Source organism: Erpetoichthys calabaricus, chromosome 15, assembly GCF_900747795.2.
Source record: "Erpetoichthys calabaricus chromosome 15, fErpCal1.3, whole genome shotgun sequence".
Taxonomy (NCBI): domain Eukaryota; kingdom Metazoa; phylum Chordata; class Cladistia; order Polypteriformes; family Polypteridae; genus Erpetoichthys; species Erpetoichthys calabaricus.
The window spans coordinates 55142553-55168733 of NC_041408.2; the positions used below are offsets into that span (position 1 = coordinate 55142553).

The following is a 26181-nucleotide window of genomic DNA, read 5'->3' on the forward strand; positions in this document are numbered from 1 at the left end:
TTAGTTCCATATTTGAAGTAAACTTTTAAAACATCTCCATACGTAAATATAATACCAAACCAGTCAACGGAGAGTACAAGTAACGTAAATATATTTAAAGTTGTGGTGTTGGTTTGTTTTAATTTAATTGATTTTTTCTTTTCTTTAATTAAGCAACACATTATACTGCGCACGTTTCCGGACGGACTCAGTTTGGCGCGTGCTTCGCATAGCAGTTAATGGAGCAGCAGAAGCAGAAGAAGGTAGGAAAAATATTTTTTTTTCTGTATTTGCTCTCGACAGCAGTTAATGACATCCTTATCCTCGTTTATGTTTGCTAAGTGTTTGTTAAAAATAAAAAGAGATGTAAGAGGATGCTGCTTCCGCAAGTTAAAAGCTGTCTGTAGAGGTACATTCTCTACATTATCATTCATATACTGTCGCCAAGTAGGAAGCAGGAAAATACGTGTCATTGGGATTGTTTCCTAAATACGGTGTTCAGTAGTTAGATAAACTGAAAGGGTTGTTTTTTTTTTATATATATATTTTGTGTCATTGGTGGTTTTAAGTACGACTTGCCTCACTATGTCTGTCTGCATTGTCCGCTTCGAAGTTGCTGTAAATTACACAAGGATCCACTTGCAGTCGGTCAGCTCTGTAACATCTGATATTTCTCAGTTCTAATATACATAAGGAGACATATTACCCAAATGCTGAAGACTACAATTAAACATTCTGAACTGATGTCTTGGGTGTTGCATACATTCCTTTGAATGAATGAATGAATGAATGAATGAATGGACAGGTCTTGTAATGTCATCACGTCGTAATACGGCAGATTTCAGGATTTGACACATCTTAGCTTTAAAAGTACAGTGCATTCGTATGCTTATGTATAATAATGACAGTAAAAAAAAAAAAAAAAAAAACCTCAGGAACATTAAACAAAAGTCAATGCAACAAAATTTCATTAGGGTCGTGGAATTCAACATTTTCTAAGATTTGTATTAAAATGGCCCTCGCCAAACTGAAATGCTTGAAAAACATACGTCCAAGTTTAATTGGAGATTAGATTGTAAACATGAATACTAAAGACAGTAGGATTCCCCTGTTGCAAGCGAAGCAGTAGCAAATTCAGTTTTGTTAGTGGTTTGTTGAAACTGGGAATGATGTTTATTGCCCCACTCTCAGTGGCACCCGGGGTTGCCCGACTAAGTTATTTTAAGGCAGAACTATCTACCTTCTATAAACGGCATTTCTTACAATCCCAGAGACAACGAGAGTTACTTCGCAACGTCAAGATTCATTTTACAAAATAGTTGTGCATCCCAGAAACTAGGGTGGAGCATATGACATAAAGTTTCCATGTGACAAACCTAAATTCTTCAGATTAAAACTCTCTTTAGTAAAAAGAACCTCAATCACCCCCACAGGTACCCCAGGTCAAAATTTTCAGTTCCAAAGTAGTCTATTGTGCCTTTTTGATAGAGTGAAATATGCATGCAAACTATTGTTGAGGTTGGACCAAGGGTGTGAAATTGTGTAAAGAAGAAACACACCCATACACCTATATTGAGCTTAGATGAAATATCAGTTGTCATTTACCATTAGTGTAGCAGAGTTTCTTGCTTGCTGACATGTTTAATTTGGAGAGCTGAGCATTGGTGTAAGTTTACCCCAGTGTAGCTGTGAAGTTAACTACTTCTTCACCAGCAGCCTGCTAATATTCACACATCCATCCATCTTCAAACCCATTTATTAGAATCACGTTTATTCACCAGTACTCAATGTACCAGAATTTGACTTGATAGTTTTGTAGCTGCTTATAACATATAAAACAACCTCTCAAACAAATAATTTAAACAAACTAGGAGAGTTTACCTTCTGCTCGCTTCGCTTGCTGGTTTGTGAAGACTATGGCTGTTTAGGTATCAATTATTTTAGTTTTAATGGACCTAAGGCTTTTACCAGAGGAGAGTTTTTTAGTAAGCGATGACCGGAATGTGATGTGTCAATGGTTGTTCATTTGACATGCTGTGTGACACTAGATGCTGTGAGGTTTCTGAACTCTTCTAGGACCACCCCAAATGAGAGGACCCGCTGAAGCGTGACTGCTGTGTCTGTGGAGGATTGCTTGTCCATTGCCGAGGCAACCACAGGTTTGCAGCGCAGTATCATAATGCCGCGGAAACAACTACAAGCTGATTGAGATCAGGCTATACGCACCTGTCGTCGATGGGCGATGCAAGGAACATTATAAATGCAGTGAACAGTTTAACTTGGCCACTGACCTGGCCCCGACTATGCCCATTTGCTGTGTCTGTGTATTGGAGAGCCGTAGCTCCTGCTGCAATAACTAACCCTGCTGTTCCTGTTTCAAGTTGAATAAAGCTGGTTCTAAAGCACTGAGACTCTGCCTCAGACAAAGTGAACATCCACTGCGTCCATGGGGACATTAAAACATACAATATTATATTACTATCTCTGAAATTTAAAGGGAAGAACTTTAAGGTTTGAACTGCCATATCAGACACCTAACTCTGGCCACTTCTAATGGGATAAAGGAATACCCTCTTCCCAGGGGTCTTGGCCACCTTCAGAGCGCCTTCCCCCATAGTGGATAGAGAGGGGCTCACCGCAGACAATGTCAGTCAATGGACTGGGTTTGAAATTAAATCAGAGTTGTCCAGCAAGTTGCGGGACGGATCCTCAAGTGAAGACCCGGGACAGCTGGCAGATGTTTCCATGCCCACTTCCCAAGAGTAAAAGTGGCTTTCAGTATATGCTTGTGTTAGTCAATTACGCCACAAGACACCCAGAAGTGGCCGTGCTGCGGTGAATGTATTATTATGTAAAATTTATTATTATTATTACCATTATTATTACACACCCTAACCTCAAAACCTTGAAGCCCTCAAGGACGCTGTTCACTACAAAATCGCCACTGTTCCCATGGAAATGGCCGAACGAGTCATGCGAGCGTTTAGAAATCGTCTCAAAGAATGTATTGCTAATGATGGCCACCACCTTGAAGACATCATTGTTAAAACACAGTGGAAAAAAAAATCTATTTTGTATAGCCTTTCTTGTGTCATTATGAAATTTATTTTATCTTGTAGCCTTTTTGTAGAATAAATGTTTGAAATGTGGTACTTCTTTTTGGCTCACCCTGTATAAACTTGCCAGGATTGCAAACTCCTCCAAAGGACTGTCCGTACAGCTTATAAAATCATTGGTGGCTGACTACTTCACCAGATGTCTGAGGAGAGCTGAATCCATTCTGTCTGACGACAGCTCAAGTCAAGTTCAAGTCAAGTTGGGGAGCATGCACTGGTACAGTGTGTTGCCGCACCCACTTCACGACGAAACAACCCCAACAATGACGATCTTACGAGCCGGATCACCCTTGGGGAAATGCGCCACATAGCCGTAGTGCCGTAACTAGGGAATCCATTCCCGGGAAATTGGGAATCCCGGGCTCCCGGGAATGACACAGTGCACGGGCATCTCAAATGTGAACGGTTTTAGACCGAGTGACACTTATTTTTAATAAAACTACTGCAATATGTTGACACCAATAAAAGATTAACCTTAACTACAAGCGGTTCATGCTGTCATATAAGTACATGTATCTAGTTAGCTGCGGTAATAAGAGCGTAGAAAGCACAACATGTCGAGCGTGTGGTCGTCCAGGTGAGAGTGCACCTTCGTGCAGAGTATGCCAGCCGCTGAGAAAGCACGCTCTGCCTCCACTGAAGAAGGCGGCACAGTCATCAGATACTGATGTACTTGTTTTAAACAATGCCCGCACTTGCCGTTGCTCTGAAACACTGCCGTTTCAGCTTTTACTGATGCATCCAGTTTTTTGTCATCATTCTGTGATGGCAAGTTTCTTAGCACAGATAATGCGGATGCAACAGACGGACATATTGCAATTTCAAGTTGCTGTTCAAAGCTGTCAACAGCACAGACGTCAATGAACTCTGTTCTGTCCCGTCCCGGCATTCGTGCACTGCAGAGTGCAGACATGTCCCAGGGACTGACTGCTGCTGGTCTGTTGTTGAATGAATTAATGAGCAACACACTACACCGTGGGCCAAAAAACCGTGCCACTTAATTATTTTCAACTAAAACAGTAATTGGGAGCCTGGGAATGGATTCCCTAGCTGTAAGTGACGCTCCCCTTACAATGCAGGTAAATGTGCCTCATTCGGGACTCCATGAGCAACCGCTCATTCGACACAAAGTTAAACCAATGGTACCCGAGGATTCTCCGAAGAGACACAGTACCAAAGTCTTTGTCTCAGGTCACTGGATAGCATCCATGACTCGCAACCATATAGCAAGACAGGTAGCACCAGGACTCTAAAGACTTGGACCTTCGTCCTTTTGCATAGATATCGGGAGCACCACACACCCCTTTCCTGCGACCTCATAATCCCCATGCTCTCCCAATCCATCTACTGACTTCATAGGAAGAGTCACCAGAGACATGAATGTCACTGCCAAGGTAAGTAAACCTCTCAACAAGGTCAACACTCTCTCCGCAAACAGACACCCTGCTGATGGCTGTGCCCAAGAGGTCATTAAAGGCTTTCAGCTAGTGCTGGGAGGTATACCGATTCATACCGAAAACCGTTTTTTATTTTTGTTATGATATGGTTTTTTTCTTATACCACAACACAGGTTTAAATAGCCGTTTAAACAACGTTTGGAACGTGGTGCAGCGGGAAACTGTTTAAGGGGGGACCTTCTTCACTGCTACACCACTAAACACGCAGGCAACGGATTACTATACTACATGCGTTAGTGGAGGTATTACGTGGTGAAAATGGATAGTGAACATTCCGAAACTGAAGCTGTAGCAGACGATAAAGTTGATCACGATGACGTAAGAACTTTTGCCGAAAAAGGGAGTCATGTCTGTTGTCTGGAGATACTTTGATTTTAAAAGGTCGGATGTGGACCATTATTATTTTAAAATGTGTGACTGCTATTTCTATAGTACTGGCTAATACTGCAAGCCAAGTAGCACTTTTTTTTCTCCCCCCCAATACTTGAATACTGTGTAGTGTACCTGGGTACTGTGTAATAGTGTGACGATGCCGGTCCCCTACAGACTCCCTCTATCCACATGGGAGTCTGTTGAACCAACAACCGTCGATAGTTATGACCAAGATGAGCTGACAAATCTCATTGAAGCCAGGGGATGGTGGAAAGCGCTCAATTGTTTTTATTAAAAACCATCAAAAGTAAAACCAAGTGTCTATTGTGCAGTGTTAAAAAATACAGTACCCAAATAAATAGCAAATCCATAAAACCAGTGAAACGTGGGAATAAAATCCATAATAAATAAATCCGTTAAAATAGATGTTAAAGTGCAGTCTCTGTCCTCACTCAATTGCAGCCCACCACCTTCTGTCTTCCCGGCTCATCCAGCACTGGTGTTGCCGGCGGAGCCTCTGTAGCACGAACTCCTTTCTGCCGACCCCTGACTTGGCTGCCGCCACACTGCGCAGCCAGACTGTCCAAGGTTGGCACACCTCCCGTCTTCCTTCGCGCTCATTCAGTCGCTCCTCGAATCCATTGGGAGGCCTTTGCAGTCGCTGCTCCATGGCTCTGGAATGCCCTACCAGAGAACTTGAAAACACAGCAGATTGTGGGCTGTTTTAAAAAACAGCTAAAGACTTTTTTTTTATTTAGGAAAGCATATTAACAAGAATGTCACTATTTATTGTTGTATTATCTCTGGTTTTATCTTGTTTTGTCTTTGTTAAATATTTTTATGTAGCAATTTGAGATTTACTATTAATGTAAAGTGGCTTATTAATAAAATGTATTATAGGGGTGGGCGGTATGACCAAAATTTTGTATCACGGTATTTTTCTAAATTATCCCGGTTTCACGGTATTTGACGGTATTTTTTTCCCATGCATGAGTGGATGTTAACCACATTTTCCACTGTAATTACTGCAGTAGACTGGCTAAGAATAACCTATTCCACTGTCATGAGCATTGTACATTGTACAAAAAAAACATTTTAATGCACACAAAAGTGTTAATACAGGTTTGAATGGTCCCATAAAGTGATGGTTTTCAAGGGGGTGGCACTAATGAAGAGAAGGAATCCCATTGCATGACAGATGCAGTCAAAATATAGAACCTTTTTATTGAACAAATTTTGCAAACAACTATTTTGACAACATATTTTCAACCATCCCATCATTAAACTGCGTAATATTTAAACTAATAAACAACAATAAAATAAATAATAGTTCAACTTCCAGTAATAATAACAATAAAATAAATAGTGCAAATTCCAGTAATAATACTATTACTTCAAAGCTTCAAGCCCAGATACATTATACAGTATTCAAGTATTGAGAAAAAAAAAAGTGAATGTGTATTCACTCATTTGAACATAATGAACAAGGCACTTATGTAAATCTTAGCCATTACAAATTCTGGGCAAGGAAAACCAGACGGTCAACAGCATCTGGTTTGAGTACTGCCCTGTGGCACGTGACAATGTTCCCACCAGTACTGAAAGCTCTTTCAGTACGTGTTCAGCACAAGCTACGGGAACGTGTTCAGCACCACAATCAGCTGGGGTCAGATCAGCTGATCCCGGTACCTCACTTTCATTTTTGATCTCCATCTGATCACTTGCATCAAAATCGGAATCTCAAACGATAACTAGCTAGACTGAGGCATCACACAACATGGGAGTTTCCGACAACGTATCGTAATGCATCGATCGGCCCACAGAAAAGTTTGTTTGCCGCGCCAACTTGATAGACGCAGTAAGGGGGGGGGGGGCGACACCTGGGACGGGAGAAGGGGGGAGAGTGGTGAGTTGGAGAAGGAACTGGAAGGTTGTGTGGTGGGGTTACAAAATCGGCGTTCTTATTTCTTGACTGTTCAAATTAGTGCTGGGCTGTATACCGGTTCATACCGAAAACCGATTTTTATTTTTTTTATGATATAGATTTTTCTTATACCGCAACACCGGTTTAAATTGCCTAAACGACGTTCGGAACGTGGCGCAGCGGGAAACTGTTCAAGTGGGGACCTTTTTCACTGCTACACCGCTAAACACAGATTTGTTGCACTAGGGCTCTTTTTCACTGCTACACCACCAAATAGTGGGCGGTAGCATAGGAATGCTGCGCGGTGAAAATGGACAGAGAGCCTGGAGATACTTTAGTTTTAAAAGGTCAGATGTGTAAATACTGTTTCTATACTACTGGATAATACTGCAAGCCAAGTTGTACTTGTTTTACTTGTTTTCAATACAGTGTAATGTACCTGGGTACTGTGTAATAGTGTGACGACATGTTGACTTTATTCTCGCCGTTTATGTCAAGATTAAAGTCGACATGTTGACTTTATTCTCGTAATTTGTCATTAAAGTAGAACATCGTAAACTAAACTTCATCGTAAAATGAATATTTAATTTACTAGATTTTCTCAAACCCTGTCATAAGTTATATAGCACATTAAATGCTTTGTGTCAAGTGATTTCTTAAACTGACTTCTTCTTGCACTAAGAGGAGGCGCCGGCAGCGATCTGTAGTCAAGAATACATTCACTTCATGATCTTCCTTCTCTCTGAACATTTAGAATGCTAAAATAAATACTTAATATAATTTTCATGGTGAAATGCATTAAAGCATGCATTAATCATATGGGGGCACAGCGGCGTGCCTGCCTTGCATTTGCATGTTTTTCTGGTGGGTTTACTCAGCGCTTCAGTTTCCTTTCAAAGTCATGTAGGATGTGGGGTTTTGTTGGGCTATATTGACCCTGCTAGTGTATGTTTTGCTTGTATTCATCCTTCGATGTGCTGGCGACTCGTTCAGAGATGGGCACAACTCTGAATGGATGGCATAATTAAACATGTATAACGAAGATATTTTTAAAGTTCTGAACACTCCGTGGGCTAAGTTTATAACTAGTTTTAATTTCACAAAGACGTTTATCGTGTGGTGATTGGTTATGTGGTGAAAGAAAAAGGAAGGATAGGAACTGGGGTTTTGGTAGCCTACGTCAGATAGAGACAGCATGCATGCAATAAAGATAGCCCGCTCAGAAGAACATGCATTGAATTCTGTGTTCGTGTCTCCGACCAGCAGATCACAAACCCAACATTTACACAATATTTAAGTTAAACCTGTGCGATAGCTATTCATACATCCAGTTTGTTGGAGCCTCGTCACACCTGCCATAAAGTTCTCTACACTGAACATACACCTTGGGGACCCGTTACTGCAAGGGAGCAGCACTACCGCCTCACTACCGTGCATGTGTAATACCTGCTTTAATGCATTTCATCATGAAAATATCAAGTATTTATCTTAGCATTCTAAATTTTCAGAAAGCAGGAATATCATGAAGTGAATGGATTCTGTATGGTGATCGCTGTCTTCTCTTAGTGCGGAGGAAGTCAGTTTAAGAAGCGTAGTGATTAACCACAGGGTCGGGGAACGTAACACAAAGCATTTAATGTGCTGCATTAATTTATGACAGGGTAAATTAAGTAATTGATTAAACATTGATTTTAGGAAGAAGTTTAGTTTACGACATTCTACTTTAATTATGAAGTAAACTATGAGAATAAAGTGGAAATGTCGACTTTGTTCTCGACATATAGTTTGTTTTTTTCTTCCCAGTATAGCTTAGCTTGAAGCAAGGTCCATATTAATGCAGTTTGCCTAAATGATGGTTCAGTTGGTAAAGATGTCATCACCAAGTTGCACTTGTTTTATTTTATTTTAATTTGGTGAATACTGTGTAATGCAGCTGGGCTTGAAGTCTTGAAGTAATAGTGCAACTATCAGTAATAATACTATTATTTATTTTATTGTTATTATTTATTAGTTTAAATATTATGCAGTTTAATGATGATAAAGTTGTTTAAAAAGTCACTTTAACATGTCAGAGGACAGAGATTGTTAACATTAACAGAAAGTGTAGTTGGTTTACAAAAAATATTTACTATTTATTCCTTTTCTAAGTCTAAATGCCTCTTTGTATGGTTGAAAATATGTTGTCAAAATTATAGTTTGTTTTTGCAAAATTTGTTCAATAAAAGGTTCTATATTTTGACTGCATCTGTCATGCAATGTGATACCTTCTCCATTAGTGCCACCCCCTTGAAAACTATCACTTTATGGGGCAATGCAAAACTGTATTAATAATTGTGTGCACATTAAAATGTTTTTTTTGTACAGTGTACAATACTCTTGACAGTGGAATAGGTTATTCTTAGCCAGTAATTGCAGTGGAAAATGTGGTTAACATCCACTCATGCATGGGGAAAAAAATACCGTCGAATACCGTGAAACCGGGATAATTTAGAAAAATACCGTGATATAGAATTTTGGTCATACCGCCCACCCCTAGTTCAAATAAACTTTTGTGAGACTTTACTACGTCTGTTTTTTTTTCTTCTCGAACCTGACGCAGAGGTTGCTACATTATTACTATAGTATGTTTTTACTACCATTACTTAAAATAGTTTATTTTAATAACTATTACATACCTATGGCTGTGTGAAGCCTGTGTCCAAAGCACTGGAGTCTTGTCCAATTGTTAATTTTGACAGCCTTCTTGATGTTGGTCCCACTGTCCGTTGTGATGGCCACTTGCCTCTGCTCTGCAAGCCCCCAGGAATTGAGTGCCTCCAGCAAGCCTGCAGCAAGTAATTCGCCAGTGTGGTCATTTGGAAAATAGCTTGTTTGGAGGCAATAACTTTTCAATAGCCAGTCATCATTTATAAAATGAATCGTCAGGCTCGGATATGGCTTCATAGTGCGACTTGACCACACATCTGCTGTAGTTGAATAGTCGGTGACTGTAGCCACCTCTGCTTGTAATTTCCCTCTGTGTTCTCAGTACAAGTCGGGGATCGCCGTTTGGCTAAAGTACTTACAACTGGGATCACATATCTGGGATCCTGTGTCTTGATCATAGCCCTGAATCCACCTTTCTCCACAGTACTTAACGGAACCATATCTTTGGCTATATGGACTGTAATGGCGTTGGTTATCTCGATCCACCGCTTGCTTTTTTTGTCGTAGGCAGTACTTCTAGCAAACGCGTCTACAAGTGACATCTGACTTGAATGTCCCCTAGGTTTTTCAGTTTTACCTGAGGACGTGGAGGGTGCCAATCTTAGTTCCATGCATTCATGGTACTCCAACGCATGTTTGCAGCTAAGGTGGTGCAGCAAATTGCTCGTGTTGCCGCCTCCTGCATTTACAATAAATAGTTGTTTGGTCCACATCCGACTTTTTAAAGCCAAAGTATCTCCAGACAACAGACACGGCTCCTTTCTTTGGTAAAAGTTCTTCTGTGTCATCATATTTAACTTTATCATCTGCTACACTGTTACCTCCACTAACGCATGCGTGTTTAGCGGTGTAGCAGTGAAAAAGGTCCCCCCTTAAACAGTTTCCCGCTGCGCCAGGTTCCGAACATTGCTTAGCCTATTTTAACCGGTGTTGCGGTATGAGAAAAATCCATATCATAACAAAATTAAAAAACGGTTTTTGGTATGAACCGGTATACCGCCCAGCACTAATGTATTATTGTCTTACATCTCGCTTGGCCCACTCTACACGCTTAGTCAGTGGGGCGAACCAGCCTCTAGAGCTCCTCAGCCTGCGCTCCTTCACGGAGCCCCAGCTCGTGCTGCCTTCTCCTTCCTGGTGTCTGGTTAGTCTCCCATGACTGCCTTTTCCCTTCTTTAACCTCCTTCTGTTCTATCTTTTCTTCTTTCCTTCCCCCTATCCTGCTGGCCCATACTGTAAATATACATCTTGGTGGATGCAGTGCCTTAATCACATGCCTTAGGAAGCCGATGAGGCAATTGAGAATGATCACACCCGCAAGAACAGGTGCGACTCACCCCAATTGCCTCTTCAACTCCCCGCAGTCCACGGCTAACTGGATTTAAAAACTGCCCCATAAAGTGATAGTTTTTAAGGGGTTGACACCAATAAAGAGAAGGAATCACATTGCATGACAGTTGCTGTCAAAATATAGAACCTTTTTTTTTATTGAAAAAATTTTGCAAACAACTTAACTGTAATTTTGACAACATATTTTCAACCATCCAAAGAGGCATTTAGACTTAGTAAAATATCCAAATGTGCTTGTCAAAAGTTGTATTACACTGAACATATCTTAGAAAAGGAATAAATAGTAAATATTTTTTGTAAACCAACTGCACTTTCTGTTATTGTTTACAGTCTCTGTCCACTGACGTTAGCTACATGGATTGTAGTGGCGTTGGTTATCTCGATCCACTGCTTGCTTTTTTTGTCGTAGGCAGTACCTCTAGCAAACATGTCTACAAGTGACATCTGACTCATGTGTCCTCTAGCTTTTTCAGTTTCACCTGATGACGTGGAAGGTGCCAATCTTAGTTCCATACATTCATGGTACACCAAAGCATGTTTGCGGCTAAGGTAGTGCAGTAAATTGCTCATGTTGCTGCCTCCTGCAACAACTATAGCTCAACAGAATTTGCAGTAAATAGTTACTTGGTCCACATCCGACCTTTTAAAACCAAAGTATCTTCAGACAACAGACACGGCTCCTATTTTCGGCAAAAGTTCTTCAGTGTCATCATGTTCAACTTTATCGTCTGCTACAGCTTAAGTTTCTGAATGTTCTCTGTTCATTTTCACCGCTCAATACCTCCACTAATGCATGTACTCCATTGCATGCATGTTTAGCGGTGTAGCCGTGAAAAAGGTGCCCCCTTAAACAGTTTCCCGCTGCGCCATGTTTCAAACGTTGTTTAGGCTTTTTAAACCGGTATTGCGGTATAAGAAAAATCCATATCATAACAAAAATAAAAAACGGTTTTCAGTATGAACCGGTATACCTCCCAGCACTACTCTGTCACGATACATACTACCGCCCCCCCCAGGGATCTGACACTGTTACTTTTTATCTGAAACTGGGAATAACTGTAGATGTGAGTGGTGTTTTGAGACAATCAAACTGGAAATTCTCTGATCTGGATGCATAAAAGCTGACACACAAATTGATGGCGAATCTGCCGTATTCATATCTCATTGTCACTTGATTTTTTTTATTCAATTTTATTGAGTGTTCCTGCTTACGCTGAATTAGTATGCACCTTATGGCCCGTGATGTCAAAGCCACACTGACAAAAAAACAGAGACATAGGTATATATGATATTTAGAATTATTCATTTTATGACCTTTATAGTAGATTTCGGAAAACATTGTGGCACGGATGCAACGTTATTCATATCATTCATATTCATTCGCGTACCTTCTTGCGGTTATAATCGGTGACTGAATGTTCCTCTGCAAGGTGAGCCATAAACGCTGTTCTTTTCTCAATGGACCCCGTACGTGCCTTGCACAGTACATGTGCTTTGATCGCCGCCAGGTCAAGCTTGTTATAGCACAAGCAACCCGGCTACCTGCATGCTCCTGCTAGCACTGAATAAGCTCACGCCTTCTGGTGTCAGCGCACAGCACTGGGGGAGGGAGGGGGGGGGGGGAGAATGAGACAAATATATGTTACATTTTGAAGAAATCATTGTATGACTTGAATAGTACCAATCAAAAAAAAAAACCATCACACTAATGCAATATTATTTGAAAACGAACAGATCGGGTGTAAATTTGTTACTTGTAAAAGTTAGCTTTTTTCACTTTGTTTTCTCAGTCTCGTTCACGCTGTCCCTCCCCTCCTGATCTGACCCTAACTAACTTAGTAACAGCGCCAGCATAAATTCTCAAGAGACGGTGGCATCACAGCTCCAGGATGCTTGCGTTTCAGGTGCTCACGCATTGCGGTGGTGCTGCCGTGAAAAGAAAGCTCCGCTTTGCATAATCTGCATTCAACTTTTTTTTCTTTTTTGGTGAGGTGCTCCCACACTTTAGAAAATTTCTGTCTCAATTTTTTTCCATCTCCTTCCCCCTCCTCTATTCGACTCGCCATTGCAACCATGTTTATTTTCCACTACATTCTTCTTCTCCTTGGACGTTCTCTCTTTGTTGGTAGGACTGTGTGCAATCTTGACAAAAATTAACAAATGATACTGCCCCCAGACGTTCATGTAGTGCATTGCAGTTACAAAAACAAATGTGGTTCTTTGTGACTCTGTTGAAGGTTTTGTTTATGACGTGTCGACAATAAAAAATGCGCATCAACGATTTTTTGTAGCTGACGTTGATTATTTCGACTAATAATTGCAGCCCTAGTGCACATGAAAATGTTTTTTTGTACAATGTACAATTCTCATGACACTAGAATAGGTTATTCTTAGCCAGTCTACTGCAGTAATTCCAGTGGAAAATGTGGTTAAAATCTACTCATGCATGGGGAAAAAAAATACAGTTGAATACCGTGAAACCAGTATAATTTTGAAAAATACCGCAATATAGAATTTTGGTCATACCGCCCAGCACTAATTTCAACTTCAGAGGAATTACTTTTTAGTTGCAACTCTTTTATGAAAATCACTTCTGATACGAGTTCTCTGAAGTATAGGTGAGTGTATCTGGGTCCCAGTGGTTTCTGCCAGTTATGAGCCCATAACGTGGTTAAGGACCCAACCCATCCACAACATGAACTGTTCATACTTCTACCTTCTGGGAGATGCTATAAGAGCATACATAGCAGCTAGAACATCAAGGCTAAAAGACAATTTTCTCCCTTATGCCATCAGGCTTGTAAATTAAACCCATCCACTGCCCCTCCCTTCAGCACTGCAGGCTAGCATGTGTCTGCAGGATGGAAGGCCAACTTGAAATTTTCTTTAGCCCAGAAGTACTTCGGGGCTTCCGTCTTCATGATTACCTCGTACTTCCGGGCTATACTGAAAGAATATGTCCCCAGGTCCTTTGACAGCTCCTCCTGGTGGCACCCACCATGTCCCATAGTGCCCTGCAGGAATTCGGGGTGCCACTGCACTCCAGGGAAGCTGCCATCTAGCATCTTGGGGGAAGCAGTGTCGGCAGGTAGCTGCCTTCCCCCATCCTTCTATTCCAGGGGCGTCCCGGCCGAGTTGAGCTGCTGGCTGTCCATCACAATATATAACAAAGCATTTGTGTCTCTGCTGGAAGAAAAGACTAAAAAGTTCTTTGTTTTCTAAAAACTTCTACAAAACATGGGGCACACTTCAGTGTTGCTTAATCTCTCCCAATACATTTCCACACACTGTTTTATTTGTACCACGGTTTATTGACGCTGTTTTGGTGGTTAGTCGTAGCCTAGTTTCCAGTTTAGAAAATACATATAGTTGTTTGTTTTGTTAGTTACTCCACAATGTACGGTACTTTTGTGATGCTGAACTAGACAGTATGTATGAAAATCACCTTTTTTTTAATAATTAATTGTGATGTAAACAAAATCCAGACTGTCAGAGCACATTGAAATGGTAATGGGAGTGCTAATAACCTCAACCTTTAGATTACACTGGTATCTGCCTTTTTTATATTATAACAGGTTCCAATGGTAATGTTTCACCAGTATATTATATTGCTATAAATGATCAAGTGAAAGCTTTATTAATGAATGTTCAGTTACAATTTAAATTGAGTTGAGCAGGCAAAGTACTTCATGTTAATGGTGGAAATCATTGATTTGCTAAGGTTTCCTTAATGCAACACATTTGTCCTTTTTATTGCAGTGCCCCATTTTTTTGTATTTTAATCATTTTCCCCATTTCTACTTTTTTTTTTATAGGCCAAGATTAACGAGAAGTGCCAGAAGTAAACAAAGCATTTAGCTGCTTGTGGTTTTGTGGTACACAGTAAGGTGGTATGGAGTTAGCACACAGCCTGTTGCTAAATGAGGAAGCTTTGGCTCAGATTACTGAGGCTAAGAGGCCTGTCTTTATTTTTGAATGGCTACGATTTCTTGACAAAGTACTTGTGGCAGCTAACAAGGTATGGTGTTCAAATTCACCATCATTGACTTTCATTTAATTAATTTTTAGGTGCAAGATAATTGAAATCTAAGTGCAAAATAAATTATCTTTTTGTTTCCACTGACCACTCTAATTTATATTAAATATTTTCATTGCATTCATGCTTTTGTTTTTTAATTGTTATTCTTCCTTATATGATAGGTAATTTAACTAAAATGATGGTGTGTAAAGGAAACTGTCTTTCATAACTGAAAGAAAGCAGAGGTGCCTGCTTTGTCAAATTGACGGAACATTTCATCCTTGACACTTAAGCAAATACTGAAGTGTATATCCAGCAGTTCAGTTCTTTTGGAACAATTATAAATACAAGAGGACGACTCTGTGGTGCTGTGATAGTGCTCTTGCCTCACAACAAGGAGGCGGGGCTTAAAGTCCTGGATGCTCCCTGTATGCATGTTATTTTCTTGTCTTTGTGGGTTTCCTCCAGGTGCTCTGGTTTCCTTCCACAGCTCAAATACTCACAGGCTAAGTTGGTAATGTTAAATTGTCCCCTGCTGTGTTTTTGTGTTTGTTCTGCTTTGGACTGGTATATATTGAATGTAAATCAGCAGAAAAAAACCCTTTCACAGAAGTAAATGAAAGGAATGAAGGATTTATACTGTAGTCTAATATTAAAGATGCTGGAGAAAATTAATCTTAATGTTGAGATAGATTAGGGTGGGGCAGTATACAAGTACTGGGCAAGTACCGAAAAGCCCGAAGTTTTAAACAGTAATATACCAGCATTTTGGTATTTTAAGTACCAGAAGTAAATGTCCGCTTTTGACTCCAGCTTCTTTCCCCAACACTTGATGGAGTAGCCATGGAAAAAAGTTTATATGTGCTGGAGACTTCACAAAACAAATGCTTCAGCACAATTGAGACTTCACGGTGACCGCAATCTCCCTCCCCATTGCTTTACCACAACTGAGACTTCATTGGGTAAGTCATTGCTTCAGTGCAATCGTGACTTCACTTTGGGTGTTCCAGTACCACCCTATTGCTTCGAGGCACATATTATGCTATCAAGAAGGAAGCAGGGCATCGTGTGATGTGATGGCGCAACACCCTAAGGGTGTGCACAATCGTGTGGTGCAGTGGGGAGCTGGAGTTAGACATGGGGTGTTTTTCATTATCTGTTATTTGTTTCTGAACCATTTTGGTATCGGTACTGAAGTACAAACACTGGTACTGATATCTAAGTCATAATTCTAGTACGTTTGAGAACTAAGCTAGGTACAACGCAAGTAACCATCTGCAAGTCAGGATAATTAGCTCAGAAAGACACAGCAGGATAGGAAGATGTATAAATTGAATGATCAATATTAGACATGTCTCAGAATTGATTTATTTCTTGAAAATTCTTTAGTCTATGTAGTCATAAGAAACCAGTTAATTGTTATATACCTTAGACTGTTAATCTATTATATTCTAGGTTGACGTGAAGGAAAAGCAAAAGAAGCTGGTAGAACAGCTGACTGGGTTGATCAGTAGTGCTCCTGGTCCCCCTACCCGAAAACTGCTGGCAAAGAACCTGGCCACTCTCTACAATATTGGCGATACATTTACTGTATTCCAGACGCTGGACAAGTGCAATGACATCATCAAAAGTAAAGATGACACACCTGCTTACCTACCAACAAAGCTGTAAGTTGAATCTGCAAAGACATGCATGGGAGCTTGACAAGTTCTTTGCCACAAAGCTTCAGATCACCTCCATTTGGATAGAAACAGAATGAAAAATTTTATTTTTATTGATGCTGCCTATATTAAAGGAAAAAAATGTAATGCTTCTTGAGTCTAGAAATCTAAATCAAATTTGACAACAATTATCATTAACAAGTTTCCTTTTGGGGTGGCCAAAAAATATGGAGAACAGGAGATGTTTCTTAACTAAACATACCCATGATTGTGAGTAGAGAAATGCAACTTTATAAACCCAGTTAGTAACTAGTAAATGTATGGGTGAGTGTAGTATTTCTTACTCTGAGACTATTGAAAAATTTATATATGATTATTTCTGTTTCTCTTGACTACATTCTTACTTTATCCATTTTATTTTTTCAATGATAGCATTCATTTGCATTATTGCTTTTTGTTGGTAAAACAGAGCTGCGGTGGCTTGTGTTGGAGCATTTTATGAGAAGATGGGCCGAATGCTTGGCAGTAGTTTTCCTGAGACAATCAATAATCTGTTAAAGGCTTTGAAAAGTGCTGAGGTAAGATGGGCTACACAATAACCCCAATTTGCTTTGATGATATGTCACTATATTCAATGTTGCATTCTTCTTTCAATATGTTAACCCTCTACTCATAACCTCCTGAGTAAACACAATTAGCAATGATTAGTTCATTCTATAAGATGTTTGCTGTTTTATTTTAATAAACAGAAATATTTTCACAAGTGTGCATGCTTGGATATTATTAACTTTTTTTCCTGCCTTGTTCCCAGTGCTATGATGGTAGACCCTGGTTCTTTGTAACCATGAATTGAATTAAGCTGTTTTTAGAATGTCATTTCATGTTATGTTATGATGCAGTAGAGGTACTGGTCCATATTACTTCTTTAATGTTCCATCATAATTCTTTATGCTTTTCCTCCATCTTTAAAACTTTGTCTCTTCTTTTTTGATGAAACTATGGTTTATACTGCAGCTGCCTCATGATTTTGCTTTGGATCCTGTGTCATGTCACTTTTTGCATATTCCCCTAATGTCTACGTGGGTTTCAGATGAATTTGCAATTCTTAATTGGACCTGTGTGAGTGAGGCTGTGTGCCCTGAATTGGACTGGTGTACACTTTAGGGTTTTTTCCTTCCTACCTTGCTTTTCAGCAGCTCCGTGTATGACTATATGTGAATGTGTATTTTTCTACTTTTATTTTTCTATTTTTATTTATTGATCACTCCTACCACTTTATTTTATGTGGATTTGTTCCCTGGACACACTTACTTTTACAACGTGGGCATGGATTTTTACACGCCGAGACTCGCCTATTCAAGTACTCAACTTCGAGCGCTGAGAACAAATGCCAGTGCCGGTGTGGTTCCCTATTTACCTGACGAGGTAAGAAGGCGGTATCGTGGCAGCAGAGCCGGCACTAAGCTAAAAATGAAGCGGCTTGCGAGAAAGTGGCGTTTTAAGCCTTCGGTGCCTTCTGTTATTCTGGGGAATGTGAACTCAATCTCAAATAAGATCGACGAACTGGCTGCGCTGGTGAAAAATGTCAACCTACAGAGAATGCAGTTTGTTGTGTTTCTGCGAAACGTGGCTAACTAACACCATCCCAGATGCTAATGTGGAGCTACCCGGATTTAGCACAGTTAGAGCGGACAGAGATGCAAGTACCTGTGGGAAGCACAAAGGAGGAGGACTCGCTCTCTATGTTAATACACGGTGGTGTAACTCTGGACATGTTAAAGTCAAAATCTCCACTTGCTGCAGGGACATCGAACTGTTGGCCGTAAGTCTGCGTCCCTATTGCTTGCCCAGAGAGTTTGGACACGTCATTGTTGTCATCGTGTACATTCCTCCTCGGGCAGACGTGGAGATAGCGAGTGACATCATCCATTCTGCTGTTGCTAAGTTACAAACGCAGCACCCCGAGGCACTTGTGCTAATCGCTGGAGACTTTAACCATGTGACGCTGGACAAAACATTACCTGCATTCTCCCAGTATGTGGACTGCAACACCCGGGGAAATAAGACTATTGATTTACTGTATGCAAACGTTAAATATGCATACAGCGCCACCCCGCTGCCTGTGCTTGGGAAAGGAGACCATAACCTGGTTCTGCTTCAGCCTCACTACAAACCAAAAGTGAGAGTCCTACCTGTAACCACACGATCATTCAGGAAGTGGACCCCGGAGGCTGAGAATGCTCTGAGAGAATGTTTTGGAACTACAGACTGGGATATCCTGCAGGGATCACATAGTGAGAACATTGAGGAGGTTGTTGACTGCACTACTGACTACATCAACTTCTGTATGGACACTGTAGTTCCAGTAAGAACTGTACGCTGCTATGCTAACAACAAGCCATGGATTACAAGTGACATCAAGGGCCTTTTGAACCAGAAAAAAAGGGCTTTTAAAGACGGTGATCAGCATGAGCGCGTGCAGAAGGAACTCCGAGTCCAGCTCAGGGCGGCGAAGGAGCAGTACAGGAGAAAGCTGGAGCAGAAGTTGCAGAACAACAGCATGAAGGAAGTGTGGGATGGGATGAAGATCATCACTGGCTGCAGCTCGAAGCGGGGTACCACCATCGAGAGAGACATGAAGAGAGCAAACCAAATGAACATCTTCTTTAACAGGTTTGACCACACTAACCCACTCTCACCTCGGAGTACTGCACTCTCTACACATCCTTCTGCTGATACCAGCATAGGAGAGACATCCCCACCCACAATTACAACAGCGCAAGTGAGCAGAGAGCTGAGGAAACTTCGTGCCAGCAAAGCAGCAGGTCCAGATGGAGTATCGCCACGACTGCTGAAGGTCTGTGCATCAGAGCTGGGGGGTCCTCTACAGCGCATCTTCAACCTGAGCCTGGAACAGGGGAAAGTCCCGAGGCTTTGGAAAACATCTTGCATCACCCCAGTCCCAAAGGTATCACGTCCTGGTGAGCTGAATGACTTTCGGCCTGTCGCTCTAACATCACATGTGATGAAGACCATGGAGCGGCTGCTGCTTCACCACCTGAGGCCACAGGTCCAACACGCCCTCGACCCTCTGCAGTTCGCATACCAGGAGAAGGTGGGAACGGAACCAACCTCTGCTCCTTAGGGACAAGCTGACAGAGATGGGAGTAGATTCATACCTGGTGGCATGGATCGTGGATTATCTTACAAGCAGACCTCAGTATGTGCGTCTCGGAAATTGCAAATCTGACATTGTGGTCAGCAACACAGGAGCGCCGCAGGGGACTGTACTTTCTCCGGTCCTGTTCAGCCTATATACATCGGACTTCCAATATAACTCGGAGTCCTGCCACGTGCAAAAGTTTGCTGACGACACTGCTATCGTGGGCTGCATCAGGAGTGGGCAGGAGGAGGAGTATAGAAACCTCATCAAGGACTTTGTTAAATGGTGCGACTTAAACCACCTACAACTGAACACCAGCAAAACCACGGAACTGGTGGTGGATTTTAGGAGACCCAGGCCCCTCATGGACCCCGTGATCATCAGAGGTGACTGTGTGCAGAGGGTGCAGACCTATAAATACCTGGGAGTGCAGCTGGACGATAAATTGGACTGGACTGCCAATACTGATTCTCTGTGCAAGAAAGGACAGAGCTGCCTGTACTTCCTTAGAAGACTGGCATCCTTCCATGCTGCAGATGTTCTATCAGATGGTTGTGGCGAGTGCCCTCTTCTACGCAGTGGTGTGCTGGGGAGGCAGCATTAAGAAGAAGGATGCCTCACGCCTGGACAAACTGGTGAGGAAGGCAGGCTCAATTGTTGGCATAGAGCTGGACGGTTTGACATCCGTAGCAGAGCAACGGGCACTCAGCAGGCTCCTATCAATTATGGAGAATCCACTACATCCATTAAACAATGTCATCTCCAGACAGAGGAGCAGTTTCAGCGACAGACTGCTGTCACTGTCCTGCTCCACTGACAGACTGAGAAGATCGTTCCTCCCCCAAACTATGCGACTCTTCAATTCCACCAGAGGGGGTAAACATTGAACATTATTCAAGTTATTGTCTGTTTTTTACCTGCATTTTTTATTACTCTTTAATTTAATATTTTTTGCTGCTGGAGTATGTGAATTTCCCCCTGGGATTAATAAAGTATGTATCTGTCTATCTGTCTATCTATCTGTCTATCTATCTATCTGTCTGTCTGTCTGTCTGTCTCCTTGTTTCCATTCAATGCACCCATCGAATACCAAACACATTGTTAGTCTGATAACAATGCACAAACATGATCTCTTCTCCTTTCCTGTCACTCTTTCACATTTTTCCCCACCCTCTGCTGCTTATTCCACTATTTCAAACTGATTTATTTCTTTTGCACAAGCCAGTGTTTATTCAGGATATAAATGCTAAATGCAGAGATATATATGTTGATGTCTGAGCACCGCCATTCTGACAATCCACCGCATTTATAGCCAAGAGAGTAGTGCAGTCACAGTGCAGATGGTGTTTTAGCTGATTTCAATAACATCTATGTGCAAAACAGATATTACCTTTAAGGACATCAATACAATAAATAATAAATTGATTACAAATTAGCCATTTAATGAATTTATATAAAATAACATTTGCTTTTTGGATGCAGTGTATACATCATATGTTGTCTTGTCAGTGTCTTCTCTCCTTTTTTTATTTATTTTTTATTTTCAAAAACGAGCATTGCAATGAAATGTTGCTTAATTAATTACATAATAATAGACACAATCATTTACTTTGATATGAAGACAAAGGAGAAAAACGAAACAAAATTCAAACCTCACTAAAGAGAAAGAGGGGGGGAAAAAAACGCCAGAACAAAAAATCTTAACCTTTTAAAACTATGATAAAATGTATAAATAACATGAGAACATCAATCACAGTTTCAGCATGCTTATTCTAAAATATTAATGAATTCTTGCCATGTTTTTAAAAAATTTTGGAGATACCCTCTTAGAATGAATTAGATTTTTTTTTTCTGCTTCAGTTAATATAGAATGTTTTTGAGTTGTAGATGATGTGCTGGTATTCTTCCATTTGAGCAAAATTAGTCTGTGTGCTAGTAGCATAGTATAGGTTATTACAATCTACAGGTAAAATTCCATTATAACGAACTGCCAGGGACCTAAAAAATATTTTGTTGTAATGAAATTCTGTATTTGTCACTATAGTGCTTTCTTTAACTTGGTCCGGGAGTTTGCAATCATTTCAATAGCTTCTTTCGCGTTAATTTTAATCTCACTTTTCAGGGTACGAATGATGCCCAAATCCAATGGTTGAAGCACTGCCGTGCAATTGGGTGGGAGGAATTCAATGCGAACATTATCTAAATGTGGAAGCATGTTGTGGACAACAGTTATCAATCGGAAGCCAAATCATCCTTTTCTTCTTCATATTGTGAGGTTTCTGAACTCTTTTGGGATCCCCCCCACCCAACGGGGTGACATGTCGAAGTGCATCCCGAAGTGTGATTGCCGTGTCTGTGGAAGATTGCTTGTCCGTTGCCGGGGCAGGGCAACAGCAGCTTCACAGCACTTCAGTGAAGCGCCACAGAAGCAAATGCTAAAATGCTATAGATTGTCGAGCTATAAGTCCCTGTCTTGCACCTCAAAACACGAGACTGAGTCTCAGTACTCAGTAGCTTGAAACAGGAACAGCATGGTTATTTATTGTAACGTTATCTGCCACTCTCCTATACACAGACACAGCAGTCAGGCAGGGTTGTGGGCAGGTTAGTGGCCAAGTAATACTGTTCCCTGCATTTACAATGTTCCTTGCATCAACCATCTAGATATTTTCTGTTTGCTTTGGTGAAGAGCTGCAGCAGAGCAGAGCAATGGATAAACAATCTTCCACAGATGCAGTGATCGCACTTTGGGACGCTCTTCGGCGTGTTGTCCGGTTGGGGGAGGTCCCAAGAGAGTTTAGAAACCTCACATTTTCTTGAATGAGTGGTGCATTAATAGGAATGTTTTTTGAATGAGCATCACTGAACCACATTAAAAACTGCTTTTTTGATGTCTTGAAATGCAGCAGTTCACATACGTTTTTAACCTGAGATTTTTCTTCTTTTTTTGCTCGGTCTTTCAAGAAAGTTAACAATGTCAATGGTGAAATTCTGAATTCACTGGCAATGTCTTTTTATTTTTGCCGCAATCAAGAGCTGTCGTGTTTTCGTGTCTACTGTTTCTATAGGAGGGTGAGAATGAGTTAAATTCCAGTGGATGTTTTTCATATGTTGACGAGCAATAAGCAAAAGGTATCACTGAAAACCACAGAAAACAAAAATAGCAAAAAAATAGTTCAAGGAAAGTTTTGAAGAAAGAAAATTTTTTTAGTGTTTCTGTTTAGGGATCGTTGTGCACAACTGAGCCGTGACCACAGAACTAACTGCTCTATGGAGGATTCATTCAGGCATTTCAAGGTCTTTTGGGCACTTCGTTGTAATGAAAGTATCTGCTGAATGTACTTTGTAGTAACGAGATTTCTATAGACTTGTGTCATATGGGGAAGCTGTCGGGAACATAAAAATACGTCATTGTAATAAAAATTTCGTTGTAAAGATATTAGTTATAACGGAATTTTGCCTGTGTATATTTCTATGCACTTTAATGCGATCCTGGAATGCAAAAAATATTGCCATTAATAGATTAGGAGAGATTGTAACACTGAGGCTCTCTGAGAAATGTGCAAATATTTTTGTCCAAAATGATGTTGATTTAGTGCATTCCCAGAACATGTGGCCTAGTAATGCTAAAGCTGGATGACAGCACTTGCAGGTTGGGTCTTGTTCTAGGTACATTTGGACAATTGTAGTGAGTTAAATGAAAGACATTTAGTTGAATTATTGAATGCTTGGCACGTTTTATGTATTTTATGTAAGGCTGAGTTTAAATTCTTTTCTGAGGTACTAATTGAAAGGTCCCTTTCCCACCGTTCCCTAGGATTTATGATTGGTGAATTCTTTTAAAAATTGTTGAAATCCTTTCTTAATCTTCATCAAGACTAATCAGTATGGCCACTGGGATTGATGTGAGTGCAAGATGTTGAGACTTCAGTAGGTTTCTTTTAACAAAATTTATAATTTACTTATAGGAAAAAAGTGTGATGCTGAAAAGCAAAGTTTGGAGCGCAATTGTTCATAAGATGCAAATACGTTGTTTATATAAAGGCCACTTAGGGTCTTATTCCCTAGCGTTTTCCCTATGTTAAACACTGAGTAGGTCTGAAAAGGTGGACGTGGTGATTTATCATGTAGAAGAGCAGCAGATAAGTACAAGTATATTCCCACCACTCAAAAATAAATGATTGCATTATTTTGCAAAATATTTGTGTTGTTTCACTAAAAATATTGTCTGGTTCAGTCGGTATCATTGTGTACGTATGTGCTCCGCAACTTCCTGTGGTGGTCAGCAAGGGATATTGATATGTAAAGCACTATATCATCTGCATATAGTTACATTTTCTGTTCAAGCACTTTTCTGATCATTTTCTTAATCTCTTGTCTGGAGATGAATAGACATTGGCTTAGTGGTTAACACAAAAAAACTTTTTAACTTGCTTAGAAGACCCAAGACTAACATGCTTAACAGGTTTATAAGTAAAAGATGCATCTTGCTGTTAAGCTAACAAGCCTATTGTTTACTACACAGCAATTTTAAATTCTTTATCTTTTTCCAATTAAAAATGTAAGCTGCTGCACTTAAAACAATCTCACTGTACAAACTTAAACAGTGTCCATTTTAATTTAAAGGACAAAATAATAATGGTCTGAATTCATTAAAGTAGTTTTTGTTGCCATTTGTCTAAAAGCACAGAACGACTTCTCTGATTCCTTTTTCTCTGTTTATTACTTCACTTTCTTTAACATAAAGCTACTCTCTCTGATAAAACAAGCCTTCACTGCTCTTTGTTTACACTGCAAGAAGTTTGCTATAAAAAAAAAAAAAAATGAGAGATGCGTGCTGGCTCAACTAATGTAATATCGTACGTAAGGAGCACTGCAACTAAATTACTATAAATCTTAGAAAAGCAAGGGCCGAAAAGATCGGATTTTGTGATCAGCCAATATACTGATCACAAATCGAGTCTTGTTTAGTGAAAATCGGCCGATTTAGATAACCAGCCAATCGATCAACACATCCTTAGTTCCAAATTATGTATATGGGGGGTTATGATCTTTCATGAAATGTAAGATGATTGCAGTGATTTTATATATTGAGGTGGCAACCAATGTTCACTTTGCCAAAATCATAAAAAATGTCTCCTGTCATTATGAGCTTGTGGGAACTCGTATTAGGAAATTTTATTTAAAATTATTTATTTGGGAAATCTGGTAAATATTTGGTGATGACCAAAGCTATTTTAGTTCTGTTTAGGTTTCTGATCACCATAATGTTGCATCCAACATGTTGGCTGTTGCTAATTAATGAAGTTAATGTTTTCTTATGTTTGTTATAAAAGGAAATAAATGCAATAAAAGCATTTCTTTGCTGTTTTCATATATATTTTTTCAATAGAAAGAAGTATATGCATCTTTTTAATTGAATTTATGATAACTTTATTTAGTGCCTGATTTTAAGGTTAAAAACAATTAATTAAATTGATCATGCCTATGCAAATACCAATAAAAATAATTAATTTAAATTAAAATTGGTTTAGAAATTTTTAGTTTTTCACTTTGAGTCTTACAGATATTGTGAAAGGTGCATGATTATATAATGCAATTAACTGTAAACACATAGTTTGATTTGGTTTTTTGATTTGCTATATTTTGTCATTCCCTGAATGGAAATGGTCTTTTCTTATGACCTTTGGGGGTCAGAGCACAGGGCCAGCCATTGAACAGCTAAACATTAAACAGGTTTCTTTAATCGTAGTGAGTTTCTTAATATTGAAAATTATTTTACACCATATAATCATGTAAGCGTTACTATATTCTAAATTGTTAGAAGTTTCCCCACTGACAAGGTTTAAAATGTTTTCAATATTCAAGTTCAACATTTTGCTCTCTTCTTTGCAGTCTCAGGGCCGCAGTGAGATTTTGCTAAGTCTGCAGAAAGTGCTGAATGGACTTGGGGGTGCTGCAGCTTCCTGCCATCGGGACATCTACAAAAATGCCCGTTCTTTACTGACCGACAGATCCATGGCTGTACGATGTGCAGTAGCAAAGGTTGGTATCAATTTTTGATATCACTTTTTTGTGGAGTTTTATAGTGTGCTGTGTGCCAACACAGGTTTTCAGTGTCATATTCACTTTTGTGCTAATTAGTATTAACTTTGCCATATTTTTTAAGCATTTAAAATTATGGCAGAAAATACAAATTTCTTTTAAATGTATATATTGTACTAGTGCATTTTTTCTCAATGCAATGTTAGAAGGAAAAAGCCTCACTGATCTAGTTATGCATTTAGTTAGAAGTAGCACTGACCCACTGATTTAGGAGACTGATTGCAGTGAAAATTTGCAGATACAGTGGTACCCCAAAATTGAACTTGAGAACCTCTGCTCTGTAACAGATGTAATTGCTACAATCTCAGTTTTTATCTTTAGGATAAAAGG

General features: G+C 40.0%; 1 protein-coding gene across 2 annotated transcripts in view; it reads left to right on the forward strand.

The window, feature by feature from the left end:
• Positions 1-175: 175 nt before the first annotated feature.
• Positions 176-26181, forward strand: part of heatr5b (HEAT repeat containing 5B) — a 132607-nt gene continuing 106601 nt past the window's right edge. Inside the window, exons 1-5 of one of the 2 annotated variants that reach the window (XM_028820881.2) lie at positions 176-242; positions 14720-14922; positions 16378-16589; positions 17053-17161; positions 25642-25791. In XM_028820881.2, the coding sequence (XP_028676714.2) occupies positions 14797-14922; positions 16378-16589; positions 17053-17161; positions 25642-25791 (597 nt within the window). In that variant the 5' untranslated portion in view covers positions 176-242; positions 14720-14796. The remainder of the gene's footprint in view (positions 243-14719; positions 14923-16377; positions 16590-17052; positions 17162-25641; positions 25792-26181) is intronic. The other variant, XM_051919165.1, reaches the window with a different exon arrangement.